At 52.0% G+C, this 16,883-nt stretch overlaps 1 protein-coding gene across 1 annotated transcript in view; it reads right to left on the reverse strand.

Annotated features, from left to right (window-relative positions):
- The window catches only part of NEO1 (neogenin 1), a 104,647-nt gene extending 91,140 nt beyond the window's left edge, over positions 1-13,507 (reverse strand). Inside the window, exon 1 of the mRNA XM_044450497.1 lies at positions 13,384-13,507. Within this exon, the coding sequence (XP_044306432.1) occupies positions 13,384-13,507 (124 nt within the window). The remainder of the gene's footprint in view (positions 1-13,383) is intronic.
- Between the last annotated feature and the right edge of the window lie 3,376 nt (positions 13,508-16,883).

Consider the following 16,883-nt stretch of genomic DNA (forward strand, 5'->3'; position numbering starts at 1 on the left):
GGGAGCCAGGCGGCCGCCGTCCCGCGGGCCGGGGCGGCCAGGGGGCGGCCTCCCGGGAAGGGGCGGTCCTCCCCGGCTCCCCCAAGGCGCCCGTGCCGGCCTGGAGGCGCCCCGGGGAGGCTCGGGCGCTGCGGTGCCGCCCCGCGCCCACGGCCCCCCGTCCCCTCGCTGCCCCGCCGCGCCTGGCGCGCACGCCGCCGCTTTCCAGGCCCTGGTGCCCCCGGCACGCGGGGCCCCCGATGCCCGGCCCCCCAGGGCTCGGCAGGGCGGCAGAGTCCGTGCAGGGCGCTCTCGTTTCTGGCAGCCCTTGCAAAGAGACCCGAAAGAGTTGCCCCTCTGAGTTGCCCCACCGCCACCCACAGCAAAGGCCTCCTGCGCACGGATCGGTGCTCCGGCCCCCCGTGCCTCGGTGCGCATCCGACTAGCCCTCCGGCCTGCCTTGGGCCAGTGGTGCAGCGGAGAGCGAAGACGCCCCAGCACCACCCGGAGACCTGTGCAGAACGTGGGCAGGCGATGTGGGAGCAGGAGCAGGAGTCCTCCCCGCCCTGGCAAGAAGGGCAGGAGGTGAGAAAGAGGCTTCCAGGTTGTGGTAGGTCATTTGCGATGGTTCGCATAAGGAAGGCAGAACAGCAGAGGAGGTAACCAGCCCCAGGTGGGATACGAAAGACATTCCTCTGCCCAAACTGGTGCATTCACAGAAGCGGAGCAGCACCGTCACGGACGGGGTGTCTTGGAGGGCCTTCCTCCATGGGGTCTCCATCAGCCACAGACAGTTTGATGGCGCACACAAACAACAGCCCAACTCATCCTGGTTCTGGGTCTGTTTCTCTTAGCTGCGTGGATAGACGAGGAAGCCTGCTGTCCAGGGGACCAGATGGACCACTTCGGTATTACATTTATAATTTCCAGAGGGGTAGCTGCGTTAGTCTGTTTCAGCAAAAACAACAAAGAGGCTTGTGGCACTATAAAGACGGACATTTGGCTTTTGTATGGACCAAAGGGACAAGGTAGCAAAAGGGTCACAAAGGTTGTTTCCTGCATTCATTGTAGGACCATACAACCTGGCATCCAGAATAGGCAGAGTGGGAGTGTCTTACGTCATGCTACCTGGAAAGAGTTGTGAACAGCCGTGATAAATATTAGCCAAAGAGGCGCAGATTCTTGAATAATCGTTTGAACACTTCAAAATGCGCTTGTGATTTTAGTCCAGATCAAAACCTTTCTACTCTTTCTTTCCAGATTGAGGCTAAAATAAACCACAGGTGTGTACGCACATCTGTTCTGCCCCAACCCCTGAGAAAAGGAGCTAATTAGATCTGTTTCGTAGATACATATTCATGACTTGTGTGACTTGATGAAGTATCAGGTGACGACTTGTATGTGTCAGCAAAGCATCCCAGATCAAAGACCACAGATGGAACCTCAGTATTGCTTCATTTCAACTCAGGCATTCACAAATCTGCAGATCGCAACACACATTGCCCAAGGTACCCGATTATCAGAAACCCTAATCCGCTGATGTCTGTGTTCGTGGTTTTCTCTTCTTGACAACCGCAACTGAACACTCAGAACGCGGATTGGTCTTCCTAATGGAGAGGAGCATTCCGGTAGAGCGGAGGAGAACGCCGGCCGTGAGAATTTCCGCTCAGGTACACTGAGGCATCCTTGGCCCGTGGAGCCGCTTTTTCTGATGTGGGCCTTGCTCAGCTTCCTCCACAATGGTTCCTGTTTGGACACCTGTGGCCATCCTCCCACGCGGTTTCTCCACACACGCAGGACTGTAAATACATTTCCGGGCATCCCTCCAAACGTTCAGCGTGTTTTTCTGCTCAACCATTTCTTTGGTGATTTTTAAAAATTGCATTTTAGAGCTGATCTGAGAAGGACGAGGAGTAGCTGCCTTCCTGACTCACGGAAGACTGGCTATCTTGTCTGCGGTGCACAAGTGCAGCTCCTGCGGAAAGGAAGCGCACGGTCCCCTTGGCCTGATGCAATTAAACCAGTGGCCTGATGGGGGGCCCAGTCCGCCCTGGCTGGATGGCCATCCCCCTTGGAAGGGCCGAGAGGAGGTTTCCAGCTGCGTGCCATGCTGCAAGTCGAATGTGCTAAAATCTCTCCCCACATCAGCCCATCCACTGACCAGCTGAAGCAGACACGGGGGCAGCAAATGCTAGAGGGCACAGCGGGGGGGCGACACCCAGCTCCCCCACTCGACTCCCTAGCTGTCCCCCCGTCCGAGAGGGTTCAGGCGCTTCATGGGCTCCCCTAAACGGCTGCAGCACCAGCGATGGCGGTTGGCGCGGAAATACGCGCCAACCGCCAGAGCAGCTGCTGCTGAGCTTTATATGGAAAGAGACGCCATCTTTTTCCTCACCTCCAGCAGCAAAGTGTCTTGGGCCAGCTCTGTCTTTTTGGGATGCTAAAGTTCTGGATTTCCTAAACTGAGCAGAGGATTGGATGGAAAGGCGTATAAAGCCCCCTCTGACTCTCCGATTCTAAGATTCGTTTGCTGAAAATGCAAGCCGGGTGTTTCTAAGGCAGGTTCAATGCTAAAACTATGCACATGTGTCCACGCCCTCGGAAGAGCCTGGAGGGCATTTCCAGCCGTGTGCATGAACATGCATGTCACTTGGCATGTTGCGAGTTGTATCTGCAAAGATAAATCTGTCACCGTATGAATACAATCCAGCACCCCGTTGCCTTGGTGCAGTTCCATGAACTTGCGCTGGGACTACTTAAGACTCTGAACGGGCCTCAGATTGTAGTTGGATGCCTAGAAAACTTCACGGGGGGAAAAGTTCACCAGTAATAAAGGAATGCACAGACAGAACAAATAACGATCACAGCACCACCCAATATTTATAGCTCTCTAAGAATGGGTCAGCTTGCAAAAGTGGGCATGGGATTATTTATTTTGTGTATTTTGGCATGCGAAGTCTACAGTTTGTACCAGACGTGCGCTTTTAATTATTTTGTGGCCAAACTCTATCGGTCATCAGAACAAGCACAATTGAATCCAAGCTCAAACTTTTTTTAATCATGGAAAATGTTTTAACCAGTCTCTGTTCAACAGATTTTAAAATAGAAATTGTTCAATGATTCGCTTTATTCGCGTTCTTTAATCTGTATTGACTAATCTGGAATAAATGCCATCCTAAGAGCCTGATGCTAGTGGGGGCTTTTACACAAATTGGATGGATGGATGGGATTTCTCTTTGCAGCTAGGAGGGGCCCACCTGCATCTTTCCCCCAGAAAGCATAGTGGTTAGAGTGCCAGACTAGGATTGGGGAGTCTGCTTCTCATCCCCATTTATGCATGAAGCTCCTCAGCTGACTTTGGGCCAGTCGCTGATTCTCAGCCTATCCGACCTCGCAGATGCTGTGAGGATAAAATTAAGAGGATAACCACATCGGCTACCTTGGTTTCCTTGCAGGAAAAGGGGTGCGATATAACTATAATAGGCGAAACCAGGGCTGTTTTTGTCATCGAACGCACTGGAACGGCGTTCCGGCACCATTTTTTCCAATGGATTTTACGAAGTGATTTTGAATGGTAGCAGTTCAGCAGCAAACATCATTAACGTGGTGCCTGCAGGCTGCTTTTGTGTCTGCTGTCTGCTATCTGATAGTGAGGGCGCTGCTCTCGGCTTGGGAGGCTCCGCTGTGTGTGTGGTCGCACGCTTACTGCCAGCGACGTGAGTTCCGGCACCTTTTTTTTTTTACAAAACACTGAGCAAAACCATGCTCTTTATCCAGCCTGCACAGTCCTTGTGGTATCAACGCAACCCATGACAGAGCCAAACCCTGGCTGCTCATGTTGACTGTGTGCACAGCTGGACGCTTGTTAGATTTGTGGACGCTACCACAGCTACCCAAAAAGCTTAACTTGCAATGACACATGAAAACTCATTTCAGGTTCAAAGTGGCACCAATCACGATATTTGGTGAGGGCCCCTGATTTGCTCTGCTCAGTTTTGTTTGGACCATCTCAGAAGCCTTTCACCCCTTCCCTTCTCTCCATGTTTTCGGGCAATTTCCATTAAAGCACAGCACATCACGGTGATGTTTCTCAGCAAGAAACTGGCAACATTTTCAGCAGCACAAATGCAAGGTTTAGGGAGTTCCGTGGATCGGAACCCAGTTTGTAGCTGCTTTTAAAAAATGACGGAGCCCTTGGAAAAATGTGCCTGATGCTCATGAGGTGGGCCTGTCAGTCAATTAATCCCTCGACCGCCTTCCCTCACCATCTTGCATGCCTCCCTTCCGTCAGTGTTTAGAGAAGCGAAACAAAGGATGCTACGTTGGAGACATACTGTCTGCATTTGCAAAGTTAAATTGGAAAGGCAGGATATACATGTTTTAAAAAACACACAAATATTTCTTACTAGATGGTGATGCAATTCTCATCCCTCCCTTCCATTAACGTTCAGAAAACAAAAACAAAAGATGCTATTTTTGGAGACACGCTGCACAGATCTCCAGCGCTGAATTGAGAGCGGAGGTTTGAACAGGGTCCAGCTGGAGTGCTGGCCACTTCAAGAGGAGCCTGTGCCTGCTGGGAAATGCAGGGATGCTCCAAAGCGGCCTGTTGCGCCTCAGGCTTTGGCCTTCACCAAATCTAAAGTGCGCCCCTGTAGTGTACATAGCAGCCAACTTTGCACAACCCGTGGCGGCAGCCTGCAAATCGCTGCCCTGCATAAGCCCCTGCCTTGCTTCCTCTCTTCTGGCAGAGTGTGAAAGCCTCCCTCGCTTATTTACAAGGAAACTCTCTGAGCATGGCTGGAGGTCCGCAACTTGGACAGTTCAACAGGTAGTTGAAGCCCACTGCTTCTGTATCCATGGAGACAGATGCCATGTTTGGCCTTGACCTTCCCTTCAGTTCAAAGGCTAAACTGATTGGGATGCCTCTGTCCCCCTTAGGAGAGCCTTCCAGACCAGAGGAGAGACAGAGCTCTACATGAGTCACTGAATTCAGAGGACCCTTTCCCAGCGCAGCGCCCGTCATCCCTCCAGGAAAGACTACTGAAGAAATAAGTGATGCTTTAAGATCCTGGATTATCTGCCAGCAAGAGACAGAATCACAGCACTACCAAGCTGGCCAGCCTTCGTAAGACTTCACAAGGCCTTCACACCTTACTGAAACAACATCTCTCCTTGCTATAGGTGAGCAACCTTTAGCAAGGGCTCTGTCCAAGGTCCTGATCAGCTGTTCCTTGATCACAGCGAAGTCTGGACCTCACCAGCAAGGACTTTACCCTGCCCAAGCTTCCTTTTGCTTTACCTACCAGCCCCTGGCCTTGACCACTTTGATTCTACCGTGTCGATAGTATCAATTACGAGACGCCGTTCATATATTCCTGGGCACCCACAGCCAAGCTGTGGCAGGCTGTCAGTTCCCACTCTAAAGTTTACAGGGTCTAAAAACTCAACCTCTTTCTCAGATTCAAAACTAAAATTGCAGTCATCTTTGGTATTCATTCACTCTCCAACCTATTACATAATATTCTTAGCTGGATGTGTGAGTGGCAGTGCAGAATGCCCCAGTAAGTATTTCCTATGCAGAACATCCCCAAAATGATTGTGTGTGAAGACTTATTTAACTGACGATTAAGTTCACAGAGCGACGTGTCACCTGCAGTTCGGACCTGGGCTATTCACCCTTTCCTGCCCACCACCACCATCGCAATAGTATCAACCGGACGTAGGGGCTTAATTGCAGGCATGCACCAAGCTTGCAGAATCTGCTTGGACTTCTCCTAGAATCACGAGATCCACCAACCAGAGCCAAGCACAATTTAACAGCTCAGCGGGTGGTAATGGGAAAGAAGAAGGTACTTCTGAACATCCACTTAGCCTAGAAACATGTCTTGTCTACCAGAACTCAGCTCAGAAAAGGGACCTTCTTGTCGTTGCCGATGCTGAACGAGAGGACTCAGAAGTCATTCGTGATCTACTGCAAATCAGCCAGAAATCTTCCAGTAAACCCCAGTCCACCTTCACCACCACTCCTGCTCAAAAAATACTCTCTGCAAATTGATTCCTCAGTGGTCACAGGTTTCCAGGCAACTCCTGCTCTACCCAATCCTGAGAAAATTATTAAATCAAGACTATTAAAAAGGAAGCAACCAGTCACTACAAGTTTAGTTATTACGGTGACTAGCTAAACAAAGTGTTCCTATGGAATGAAAATGAAGCCAATGAAAGAAAGGTAGAAGCTGTACACATGCACACAAACCGCTTGTGAGAACTTGTTCCTCCGAAGTGTGTGGGTTTTTTTTTCCCTGACTGGCAACTTCTGAAACAATGAAAGAACGAACTAGTTATATGCCAGGCATTTGAAGGAATAAATATGCATACATTGCTGGAATACAGAATATGTCTGCCAGAAGAAACAGAGGCTCACTCTGGAAGAAAAAAAACAGGGAAGAAAGATGCCTTTGTTCTTGGTTGTAATTACATACAACATTTCCTACACAATCAAAATAATTTGAGAGCTGCCTTTACCATCGGGACACTTTATTCTGAGTGCCGAAGCTCATTTTGCTTTGCTTTACAAAATGAGAGGAAAGCTGCAGCAATACTTTCTTCCTTTATTACACATAAGAAATAAAACCCTTGCTTGGTTTTCATTCCAATTGGCATTCTTTTCCGAGTGGCCTTTGTGTTATTTCACAGTGGTTTTTTTCTCTTTTTTTAACGTCACCTGAGTTGTCTCTCTTTTTTCGTGCATAAATTATGAACTACTAAGGTCAAGAGATACTGTGGTAATCAAGAGATAACCATTCCCCTGGGGCATTAAGATGTGAAATGGAGCTAGCTGGACTATATCTTCCAGCTGTGAAATCAAACCAGGGGCTGACTTAGAGCTAGTTAAAAAAAGGAAAGAAAGATGCTCATATTTTGTTATGGAAAAATGTGCGTAGGACAATCACTACGGAGGCCCAGTTTTTCTTGCATCGGCAGCATCATCTACAGCAGGCATTCACGAATCAAATGTCCTCAGCTGAGAGCTGTAAATTAAATGTGTAAAATTCGGATATCCTCTCCCAGCTTCTGCTTATGACTCCGGGTTCCTTGGTCCACAGCCTGTGTTCATCCCACCACAGCGATGCTTCTGGCCTGCAAGTCAACCTCGAGATATTTTAAATGCATATATACATAAATAGGAATGCATGAGAGGCAGGGATCAGTTATGGGATAGTATGGAAATTAAAAAAGAACTTTCAGTTGTTTTGATCAGAATTTCCCCGTTTTACGCCCTTCCCTCAGTTGCAGTAAACAATATTCGGCTGAAGCGCGTGCATTCCAGTCACATCGCAGTGCGACTGCTTTCAACAACATGCGCACATTCAAAAAATGCAAATTGAAAATAGGTGCACTGGTCAAATTGCACAGACACACTTTATTCAGTGGGAAAAGAAAGTGTATTTTTTTAAAGGGTGCATTAAAAAAAAATTAGGCATACAGACGCGCACGTGAGCAATGCTCCCTACAGACACACATGGGTGTTGTTGAAGACGGACTCTGCCGAGTGGCTGGCAAGAGGCGTGCGGGGCAGTTGGAAGCACAGGATCCCGAGAAGGAGCCGCTCGCCGGAGCTGCCTAGGTGCTGCGGGAACAGCCAGGCGGGTCAGCCCTCCAAACGCCGGACAAGACGGGGCGCCCGGTTCTCAGCCTGACCCACTGCTGTTTGCTTTGAATCTTTTGTTTTCTTAGCTTGGTTGGCTTTGCTTCTGTGTTGCTCGTTTGGTACATTTTCTAATTTTGTTTCGTTCATTTTTTTGTATCCTTGGCCAGGTCAAAAGCTTTTCTGTGCCCTCTCATACCCCCATTGTAGCAAGGGCTTTATGGATTGTATTAATACCTTGGCCTTTTTCCTTCCCGGGAATTCAAGGCAGCCTGGATCATCATCATCACCGTCATCATCATCACGGCCAAAGGGAGAGCAGAACACATTTAGCATTACAACTTAAAGCTTTTGCTGCAGATAATGACATAGGCCACAAGAAACCATCTCAACATTTACCATGGAGAAAAATGCGCGAAAGCTGGAAAACGCCGACACTGGTGGCCAGGGCCAAGGGAACAGGGCCCAAGGGGAGGGTGTCTAGCCATGCCGGCACCCCAGGGGCCAGGATGGGGCCCTGGACCGCAGGCTGCCCGCCCCGACCACCAGATGAAAGACGTGCTGTTTTAAAAGCTCCTTATGTCTGAATCCCACACCGCCGATCTCTCACAAAATCTCTCACTTGCTGACTATTTTCAGAGTAGGCAAAAAGTGGCAAAAATTATTCAAGTCGTCTGCGATGGAGAGACTGCTAACTGTCATTTAGCCTACAGGCAAATGTGTGCGTCTTGAGCGAAATGAATGCAGACCGAGCCAAAATACTGTCTTTCCACTTGTTCCTATTTGTCCCATCACTTGAATGACTTACAATCTTTTTTGTGCACTGCAAAGCAATAGACCCTAGATTAAAATAAGGCTTCCTTCCACGAGCCCTGAAGCAGAATCCATCAGAAGAGCGCTCTCCTCTCTGGTACGGCAGAAGCTTTGTTTCTCCACAGAAAGTCCCTGCCTAGCAGCCGAGACGATCCGTTTAGCAGCTGGTGCTTGCAGAGGGAGCCCCTGCGCCAGCCGGCTACGTGGAGGAGAGGTGCGACTTTGCCATTTCGAGAAAGGAGGGGCGAGGAGAAGTGCGTGCACGAAAGGGAACGATGCCAACAACAACGGCGCTGGGACACACCAGCGCCTCTTTAGCTTGTGCCAGGGGAGCGCAGCTCCAAAGCAACACGCTGGCAGCGATCCCGTCCAAGAAATGGAGAGGAGGTCCACGATTCAGGAACAATGGCTTGGATGTGGGAATATTTCACTCCTCCGACTTTGTCCACTCCACTAGAGGCCCTGAAATAGGAGCGACGGAAGCAAGAGGCTGGGGGTTCACTGGGGCTGTGCAGGCCAGGCGTCGTCCACCCAAAGCCCACCCACGGCGTGGGACCGCGGCTTCCATCGCTGCCGGCCAGCGTGGCCATCTGGAAGAGCTTGTAAGGCTCCTGTCTCGACCACGGACAGTGACCATTCAGTTAATGGGGCCGAGAAACTGGAAGGGGGCCGATACCCCCTGGCCCATGGCCACCTGCGGGCCTGTTTTTCACCTGGCACAGCAAAATGCTTCAGACTTTTCAGAAACCATGCTGGATGTAGAACACAATCCTGAATCCAACAACAGGGACGGCCTCGGCTGGAGGTGCGTATCTCAGATATTCTGGTCATTTACCTTTGGCTGTATGTGTTCCTGTAAGGGGTATCTGCCTCTAAACCGCCCCTCCACAACTTGATGCGCCCCAGATGTGTCCATACACAAGAAGACGGTACCTGAGCATGCACAGAAGAAGGTGCCCAGAACGTACAACTCCCAGCCGGGCCGGGCCAGCTCCGCTTTTCCTTCTGCCTGAGCCTGCCGTGGGATTGTGCCTTAGATGTCCCAATGGCCTGATTGGCTATTCATGAGTTCCTTTGGGGGATACTCCATAAATCTTGCTTTCCATGCATTTCCACTGAGTCCTAGGTCTAAGCCTTGCTTTCTCCTGCTAAAAGGGGGCCATCTCCCTAGGTAGCAGGGCTAGGAAAAGACCCCTTGGCCAGCCGCAGGAGGCCACCCCGGGTGACCCGCCCCGTGCCCGGTTCAGTGCAAAGCAAGCTCATGTCGCATTTAGCCTGCAGTCTCCTCCTAACTTCCTCGTAGGTACGTCCCGCTGAACTCAGTGGGGCTGAGCCCGAGTGGATCTTTGCAGGACTCCACTGCTAAGCTTTGGGCAGGATCCACATTCTTTTGCACCCCCTTCCATCACTGTCTTCAAACTCTCCGGGGGTTTTCGGCAGTGAAAAATCCAGTGAAACGGAGAGACAAGGCAGCCTTCATGCTTCTGCATAGCATCATTCCCGTGGGGACCTCTGAGGACACTTTCTCCCCAGAACGTCCATTCCCCCCTCCCCCCTCCAAGATTTAACCTTCCACAGGGTGACCAGGCCCTAGTCCTCACGTTCCTCCCCAGCCTCCACCGCTGTCCCCGGCCCCTTCGCTTGTCTCCAGCTCAGCCAGGCCCCCAGTGGGAACGCAGCCATTCCGAGGAAGCCTCTTCCTCGAGATCCAAAGCCTCGCAAGAGGCACGTGCCAAGGAGCCGGCACTCCAGAGCACAGACGTCCCGACTCGGAGCCTGGCTGCCTGGAGTCCCACTGTGTGTGAGACAAGCCCCCCGGGAACAGCCCAGTGACAGCATCATTAGTGGTCAAGAAATGCAGCATTAACCCACTGCCTACACGCTGCTGTCCTTTCTCCAGCAAGGACGCAATTCCCCCCTGACTTCCCTGTGATTTTGGTGTGCTAAGTTAAAGCAGGATTTATTGATTTTCTTCCCCAAGCCCTGGTTTTCGAAGACCTTTGAGCAAGACACCCTCCGCGAGCCGCCCTCCGCCAACAAGTCCGCCTGCTTCCCACCAGCATCTCCGGCCCCTCCTGCGTCTCGCCCGCATCCCCATTACAGCAATGACTTGCTTGCTCGGCAGGCTGAGATCCGGTGAGCAAACGCGCAGCTGCATTTGCCTCACGTTCTCACAACCAGCATGGAATGAACTGGAGGGACGGCCAGGGGAACAGGCAGGCGGGAGTGGTGCCGAGCAGGGAGAACTCGCAGGGTTCTTGTCAGCGCTCTTCTGCAGGGAAGTGGGCCCTCGGCATAACCGAGCCTCCCCTAGGCATTCCCGATCCAACCGTTCCTCCAAGTTCCAGGCCCACTGGACGGGTGGAGGAACTGGACTTCTCCGGCCCTAACCCTGGCCTGAGGCTCAACCCTGAACAGAACAATCCCAAATTTGTCCCGGGTGTTTTATGAGATCACACCACACCCGCAAGCGCAGCGCTTCCCTGCCCAGCCCCTCGTCTCCCTCCGCTGAGCGAGTTCCAGGCCATCGGAGAGGCGGACGGACTGACAGCATCGCAACCCAGTGGATTCTCATTCTCACGTTGACATTCAGGAACTTGCAAGTTTTAAAGGAAAATGGGAAGCGGATTCTGTATTAGGGTTAAAATGATGTATCCTTCTAGAAAAATAGTCTTCCCAAACTGTGAACTCAGTGCTTTTTACAAGGATTCAATTCATTTGATGGGCAGCAGAATGTCTCTCTGCAAAACAGACACACACACCAGACAACTTCCAGGCAATTCTTTCTGGAAAATATATGGCGGCTTCTTTCCCTCCTCACAACCCCAACACCAGGGATCAAAGCCAGGAAGCCGAAGTCTGGCGCTGTTCGGGTGTGAGATGCAGGGGATCTTGCCATGCACGATCGCATCTTCCTGACAAGTGTGCTACACGCTAAGTGCATCGCTGTTTGTGCCCCCGGTGTGGGTTTATCACCTTTGATATCTGGGAGACAGATTTTTGGAATCACGTTATACTGAGTGCCACAGGCTTCAGCCCCCACTCGAGCCGTTTTCCCAGGTTAATTGAAGCAACGAATATTTCTGCATGCGCGTACAGAATTTCTCCCTCGCTCGCCCGGACCGGCCATATTGACTTGCTTATATTTCTCCTGCTGCTTTTGATTATATTGATTGTGTGAATTATACAATGAACTTCGAAGGGGTCGAATGATGATGCTGTCAGTTACAGACACGTGGAGCAATTCGTAAAACCACAAACAGACCGAAGCTGTTGTCAAAACAAAACCACCCCCTGTACCCAGAAATGTGCTGCCAACCTTTCCAGCGGAGCTATTGGTGCCTTCCAGTCCCCAGAATGCACAGAGTGCCCCACAGAGAAAATATATATACCAGAAACAAAGGTGGTTTCTCTGCATGGGGATACAAGCCAAGTGCCGACGGCAGGTCTCTCGAAGGCCGGCCGGGAAAGGGAGAGACGCTGGAGTGCTCTGCGCTTCTCCAGCATCCAGGAGAGCAGGCCAGGCTTCCTACTGCCACCTGCAGCCTCAGGGAAGGTGCATTCACCTTTACAGTAGGAGGAAAACAAGCCGGCAAATCACCAAGGGATTGGGGCCTGGGGGAGGGCCAAGCCAGGGCAAGGGGGCATGGTCTGCTGCGGATGCTGGGAGGGTCAGATTTGAACCCTGGGCCGGAAGTCCCCCACCCCTGCCCTAGCGAGGGCAGAGTCCATTGAATGGAGAGACCCCACGACCCAGGCAGCGCACAGGATGACTATACGGCCTTTCTGCTTCGGTTCATCAAGGTGGCCTTCCTTGTTCCCTTGTTCTACTCCGAAAGTTAGAAATACTCCCCTCCCCGCCCTGCCCACCTCCAGCGTATTTTCCTCCTTCAGTGGCAACTGCTGACAGCTGAGCTTTAAATTTAATCTGACCATGTTATTGTTATGAGTTGCATGAGTCCGTGAAGCGGAGCTGCCCTTCCTTTAAGCTTGGGTATGACCTAGTTCTTCATGGGAATCCGTGCCGTGCTCATGGACAGCCGGCTCTTCCAAGAACCCGGAAGGCGAGTCGCACCCACCCCATGAAGTCTGGGCCCGGCCGCCCGGGACGAAAGGTGGGGCGCGTGTGGGAAGACCTCTGGATGTAGCGCTCCAGCTCGGCTTCGGGCCTGGGAACTGCTGAGGGTCTCGTGCCCCCAAGAACCTGCTTCTTCCTGGTCTGTGGCCACGAAATAAAACGGAACTCACAAGCATCACCTGCTCACTTGTGCAGAAAAATGATCACAAATGCAGTGTAACAGCCGAGTCTCCAGCGCCGCCTCTGACGAAGGAGGCAGCCTCTCCAAACCAGCGGCCCTCCGGTTCCTGAGGTCCATGCTGCGGTTTTTCCCAGGACCCCCAAATCTACCCGCTGGAGCCGGGGACATAATGGCACCCGGAAAGGTGGCTGTGCCCATGGGATTAATCAGCGGGATTCCTTCAAGCACACAGGAAGCCCTGTGCTGTTTGTTGGTGGGTTGTTGTTGGTTTTTTGTAAGCCATCCAGAAACTGTGGTATTGGACGGCATATAAAAACTTTAAGCAAACAAACAAATAAAACCCAGGAATGTGTTTTCCTTGGCAGAAAAGGGTTTGCAGCCTTTGCATGCATAAACCAATTCCTGGTTCTTCGCTAGAACGGCCTTGCTTCGGAATAAAAAGCCTTCTGGGGTCACTTCGACTGTTAAACAATGTAGTGGTAGATAAGGGTTAGGCTTGGTGGGTGACTCCATCCTCTCTCTGCCCCTCCCTCCCTCCCTCCCTCCCTCCCTCCCTCCCTCTCTCTCTCTCTCTCTCTCTCTCTCTCTCTCTCGCACGCACATACATGCACAATGGCTGCTGGAAGAGGCACACATGGTCTTCACTAGAAGCCAGAATTCCCTTTGGACAGTCCTCCCATTCACCGCCAGTGTGACCGGCTGATGGTCCCCCTGCCTCCTCCCCGTCATCACCGCCGCCATCGGGCCGGGCAGGCAGAGGGCCTGGACGGCACCGGACCCTGGCTCCCTTCTCCTTCTCCTCCGCCATGGTCTGGGCCGGAGCAAGAGGTGGGGGCCACGCAGGGACCAGTGGCGAGGAAGCAGGGCTGCTCTCGCTGGGGTTTGCTGGGGTGCGGACCCTGCCTAGCGTTGAAGCATCTCTTAGTCCTTTCCACCCGTCTCTAAAGGATGCTTTGGACTTAGATATGGAGGAGTGAGAACACACACACACACACACACACACACACACACACACACACACACACAGAGAGAGAGAGAGAGAGAGAGAGAGAGAGAGAGAGAGAGAGAGAGAGAGAGAGAGAGAGTTTGCATCTTCTTTAAAATGTATATTACTTTTGGTACAATCAAATACATATTAAATTTGCTAGGCTTGATTCAAATAAGGACAATACAATTTCCACTCTTTTCTTTAATAATATATCAGGGGCCCACCTTCCAACTCACACAGAATTGGATTTTCTGAAGACAAGGCCATCAGCTGTATTTCTGCAGGGAAGCGGGGAGCTGATGAAGCTTTCTTTGCTCGGAGCACATGCTTATTATTCCCACGAAGAAAGACAGCCTTCGCATTCCTGCCACCTTCTCGCAGGAGGGCTTTTGTGCGGCTGAAAGCCGCATGGCGCTAACCAGACAGGTGAAAGATGGCACGGTCCCCACCGCCGGCCTCGCGACTAATGCACATTCCGGTCTCTTTAGGGGTGGATGTCGCATATTTGAAATAATTAGCCCTACAATTATGCACCTTTTGTGCCAAAGAGAAAGAGTGCTGTGAATGGGGAGCGTTTCAGCTCCAAAAGCGTCGCGCCTATTTTTAGGTGCCAAAGTGCCAAGTCTGACCTTCCTCTGCTGCAGAGGCCCAGCACGGATCTTCTGGGGACCTCAAGGACTCATGGGAAGATAGCGCAGTTGATTTACAGTGGCATTAAGGGTGGAAGGGAAACTGCAATTATGAGGCCACGGCAGTAGCACGAGCTCATAACTGGAACAACCTCGGAGCTTGGGAATCGTTGCTACCAACAGAAAACACCGGCAGTGCTGGAAGAGCATCATGGGCCACGAAGCAGGGAATGGCCGGTCTCGGATCCACAAGGTTAAGGCGCTACTCAGGTGCACTTCTGAGGGACAATCGCGCCAGAGTGGCAACAGATTTCTGCAGCAACCCTTGGCTGGCTTGCTGGCTGGGTTATTTGATTACCTTGATTCTGTTTTGCCCAACAGGCAAAGCTCTCTGGACGGTTCGCAACGCAGAACCATAAGAGATTAGATGGATGGAGGGTGGGAAGATACATGGGCTTCATGAAATTCAGCACATCTGCAGAACAAGCCCAACGTAAAAGCAGCAGCGCCGATCCTTTAAAGCGTTGTTGTTCAGTTGCAAAGTCATGCCCGACTCTTCCCAACCCCACGGACAACAGTCCCCCAGGCCTTCCTGTCCTCCACCGTCCCCCGGAGTCCACTCACGCCCACCCCCACCGCCCCAGTGACCCCATCCAGCCACCTCGTCCCCTGCCGCCCAGGGGCACATCACATCTGCTCCTCCAAGGCTGGGACCTGCCTCCGACTCAGAGGAGCTCTGATCTTTTGCACAGCTCCCGGAAAGCTGGAGCTGCTGGAACTCCGGGATCCTGCTTTCCGTGAGGTCGGCCCACGGCAGGCAGCCTCCACAGAAGCGCCTGGGAAGTCTAGTCTCAGCCAGGGCCGGTCCAGTTAGCATGAGACGGGAAGGAGGCGCATTCGCTCGCAGACCTTGGTGCATGGTCCATGCCACGGCCCATGAACTATCTTTTCATGCCTCCCTGCAGCTGAACGGCTGGAGCAATTCTGCCCTTGATATTAATAGAGCAGCTCCTACGATAAATCAGTGGGCAGTGTGTTTATCGAACGAAATGGGAAAGCAGGAGCGCGAAGCAGAAGCGCAGCCGCCGCAGCCGAGGGCCCGGGAAACGCACGCCCAGCTCACCGCCACTCTGTTGCGACATTCCGGCTGCAGAAACAACTCTTCCCTTTCCAGATTCCGGCTGCCCCACCCCTTGCAGAAACGATGCCGTGTGAGGAGGGAAGACTCGCTCTGGGCAAGGTCATGCAGGATGGCGATGCGAAACCGAGCGGGGAGAGTTTTAATTTTGGATGGGAGCAGGGGAGGTACGATGCAGGCGTGCTCAAGCCACTGCCCGTGGCCCAGCAGACAGTGGACAGCCTTCTGTCGAGACCCCGTGGACGCCTCCTCTGCACCGGTGGAGCCCGCTGTTCCCCGCCTCTCGCTCCAACCCCGACCACGGTGATGGGGAGAAGCGGCAGCGAGACACTCCCTGTCAGGCTGGGCCCGGCAAGCAAGCGGCGGCGAGACTTTTGCCCCAAGCTGTCCAAGGACCAGGCCCTGAGAGCGTGGCCAAAGGCCCCCAAGCTCCGGGGGCCGCAAGGACTGGGACGAAGCAGGAAGGGCTCGGCTGAACTGCCGCTGGAGGGCATCTCCCCCTCGGAGCGCGACGACCCTCTTCCGGGCTTCGTCGTCAATGCTCTTTCCTCAGAGAGCGATTCCTTGGCAGGTGTTCCAGCCCTTTGGGGCAGCCCCATCAAAGCCTCCTTTGGGTCACTCGGATCACTGTCCAAATAGCAGCAGGAAGAGAGGGAGCAAGAGCAGCTCGCTGGAAAAAGCCCAAGGAAGCCGCCTCCGTGCTCCACAAGTCCACGCGAGCTTCCATTTAGTGTTTCTGAGATTTTCTAGTTGGCAGAAGGCATGACTTAGTCAACTAAAATATTTATACTCCCGTCTTAAAAAGGAATGACGTTAACTTTCCAGACCTTATGCTGTAATCCTGTACTCGGGTACCTGGAAATACTTTTGGTCATAGTCAGTGGACATGCATGGGATAAATGAATTCAATTCACGCATGCCTTTCTCTGTGTAAGTTCATCTGTGCCATCAACAGAGCGCCTTCGGAGAACCGCCCGCTGCCATGGACGGGGCCTTCTCAGCAGTGGTGCTCTGATCCTGGACCGCCCTTGCCAGAGAGGGACACCTTGCGATCCTTTCTGTGCGTTGCAGCAAACACGTCCCTTCTCCAGGTCCCCCGGACACAATTCCAGTCCTGCCGTTTGTTTCTACCTGGCTGCAAGCTCTTTCTGCCTTTTTGTTCTTTCAATTCTATTATTGTTCATCATTTTACTAAATTTTAATTGCTCTGTAATTGAAGGGCAGTATAGAAATAGCTAGATAAACAGACAGATGGAATTTTAAGCAAACTCACTTGGGAATTCACTGAAATGACCAAAGTGGGGGATTTATTTCCAAGCAAACATTCATGAGATTGTGCTTAGGAAGGAAGGAGAGAGGGGATGAGAGAGAGAAGTTCTGATCTTGAAAAAAATAAATCAGATGGAAATTAATTCTGGAGAAGAAGGCT

Source organism: Varanus komodoensis, unplaced genomic scaffold, assembly GCF_004798865.1.
Source record: "Varanus komodoensis strain SLA01 unplaced genomic scaffold, ASM479886v1 scaffold67, whole genome shotgun sequence".
Classification (NCBI taxonomy): domain Eukaryota; kingdom Metazoa; phylum Chordata; class Lepidosauria; order Squamata; family Varanidae; genus Varanus; species Varanus komodoensis.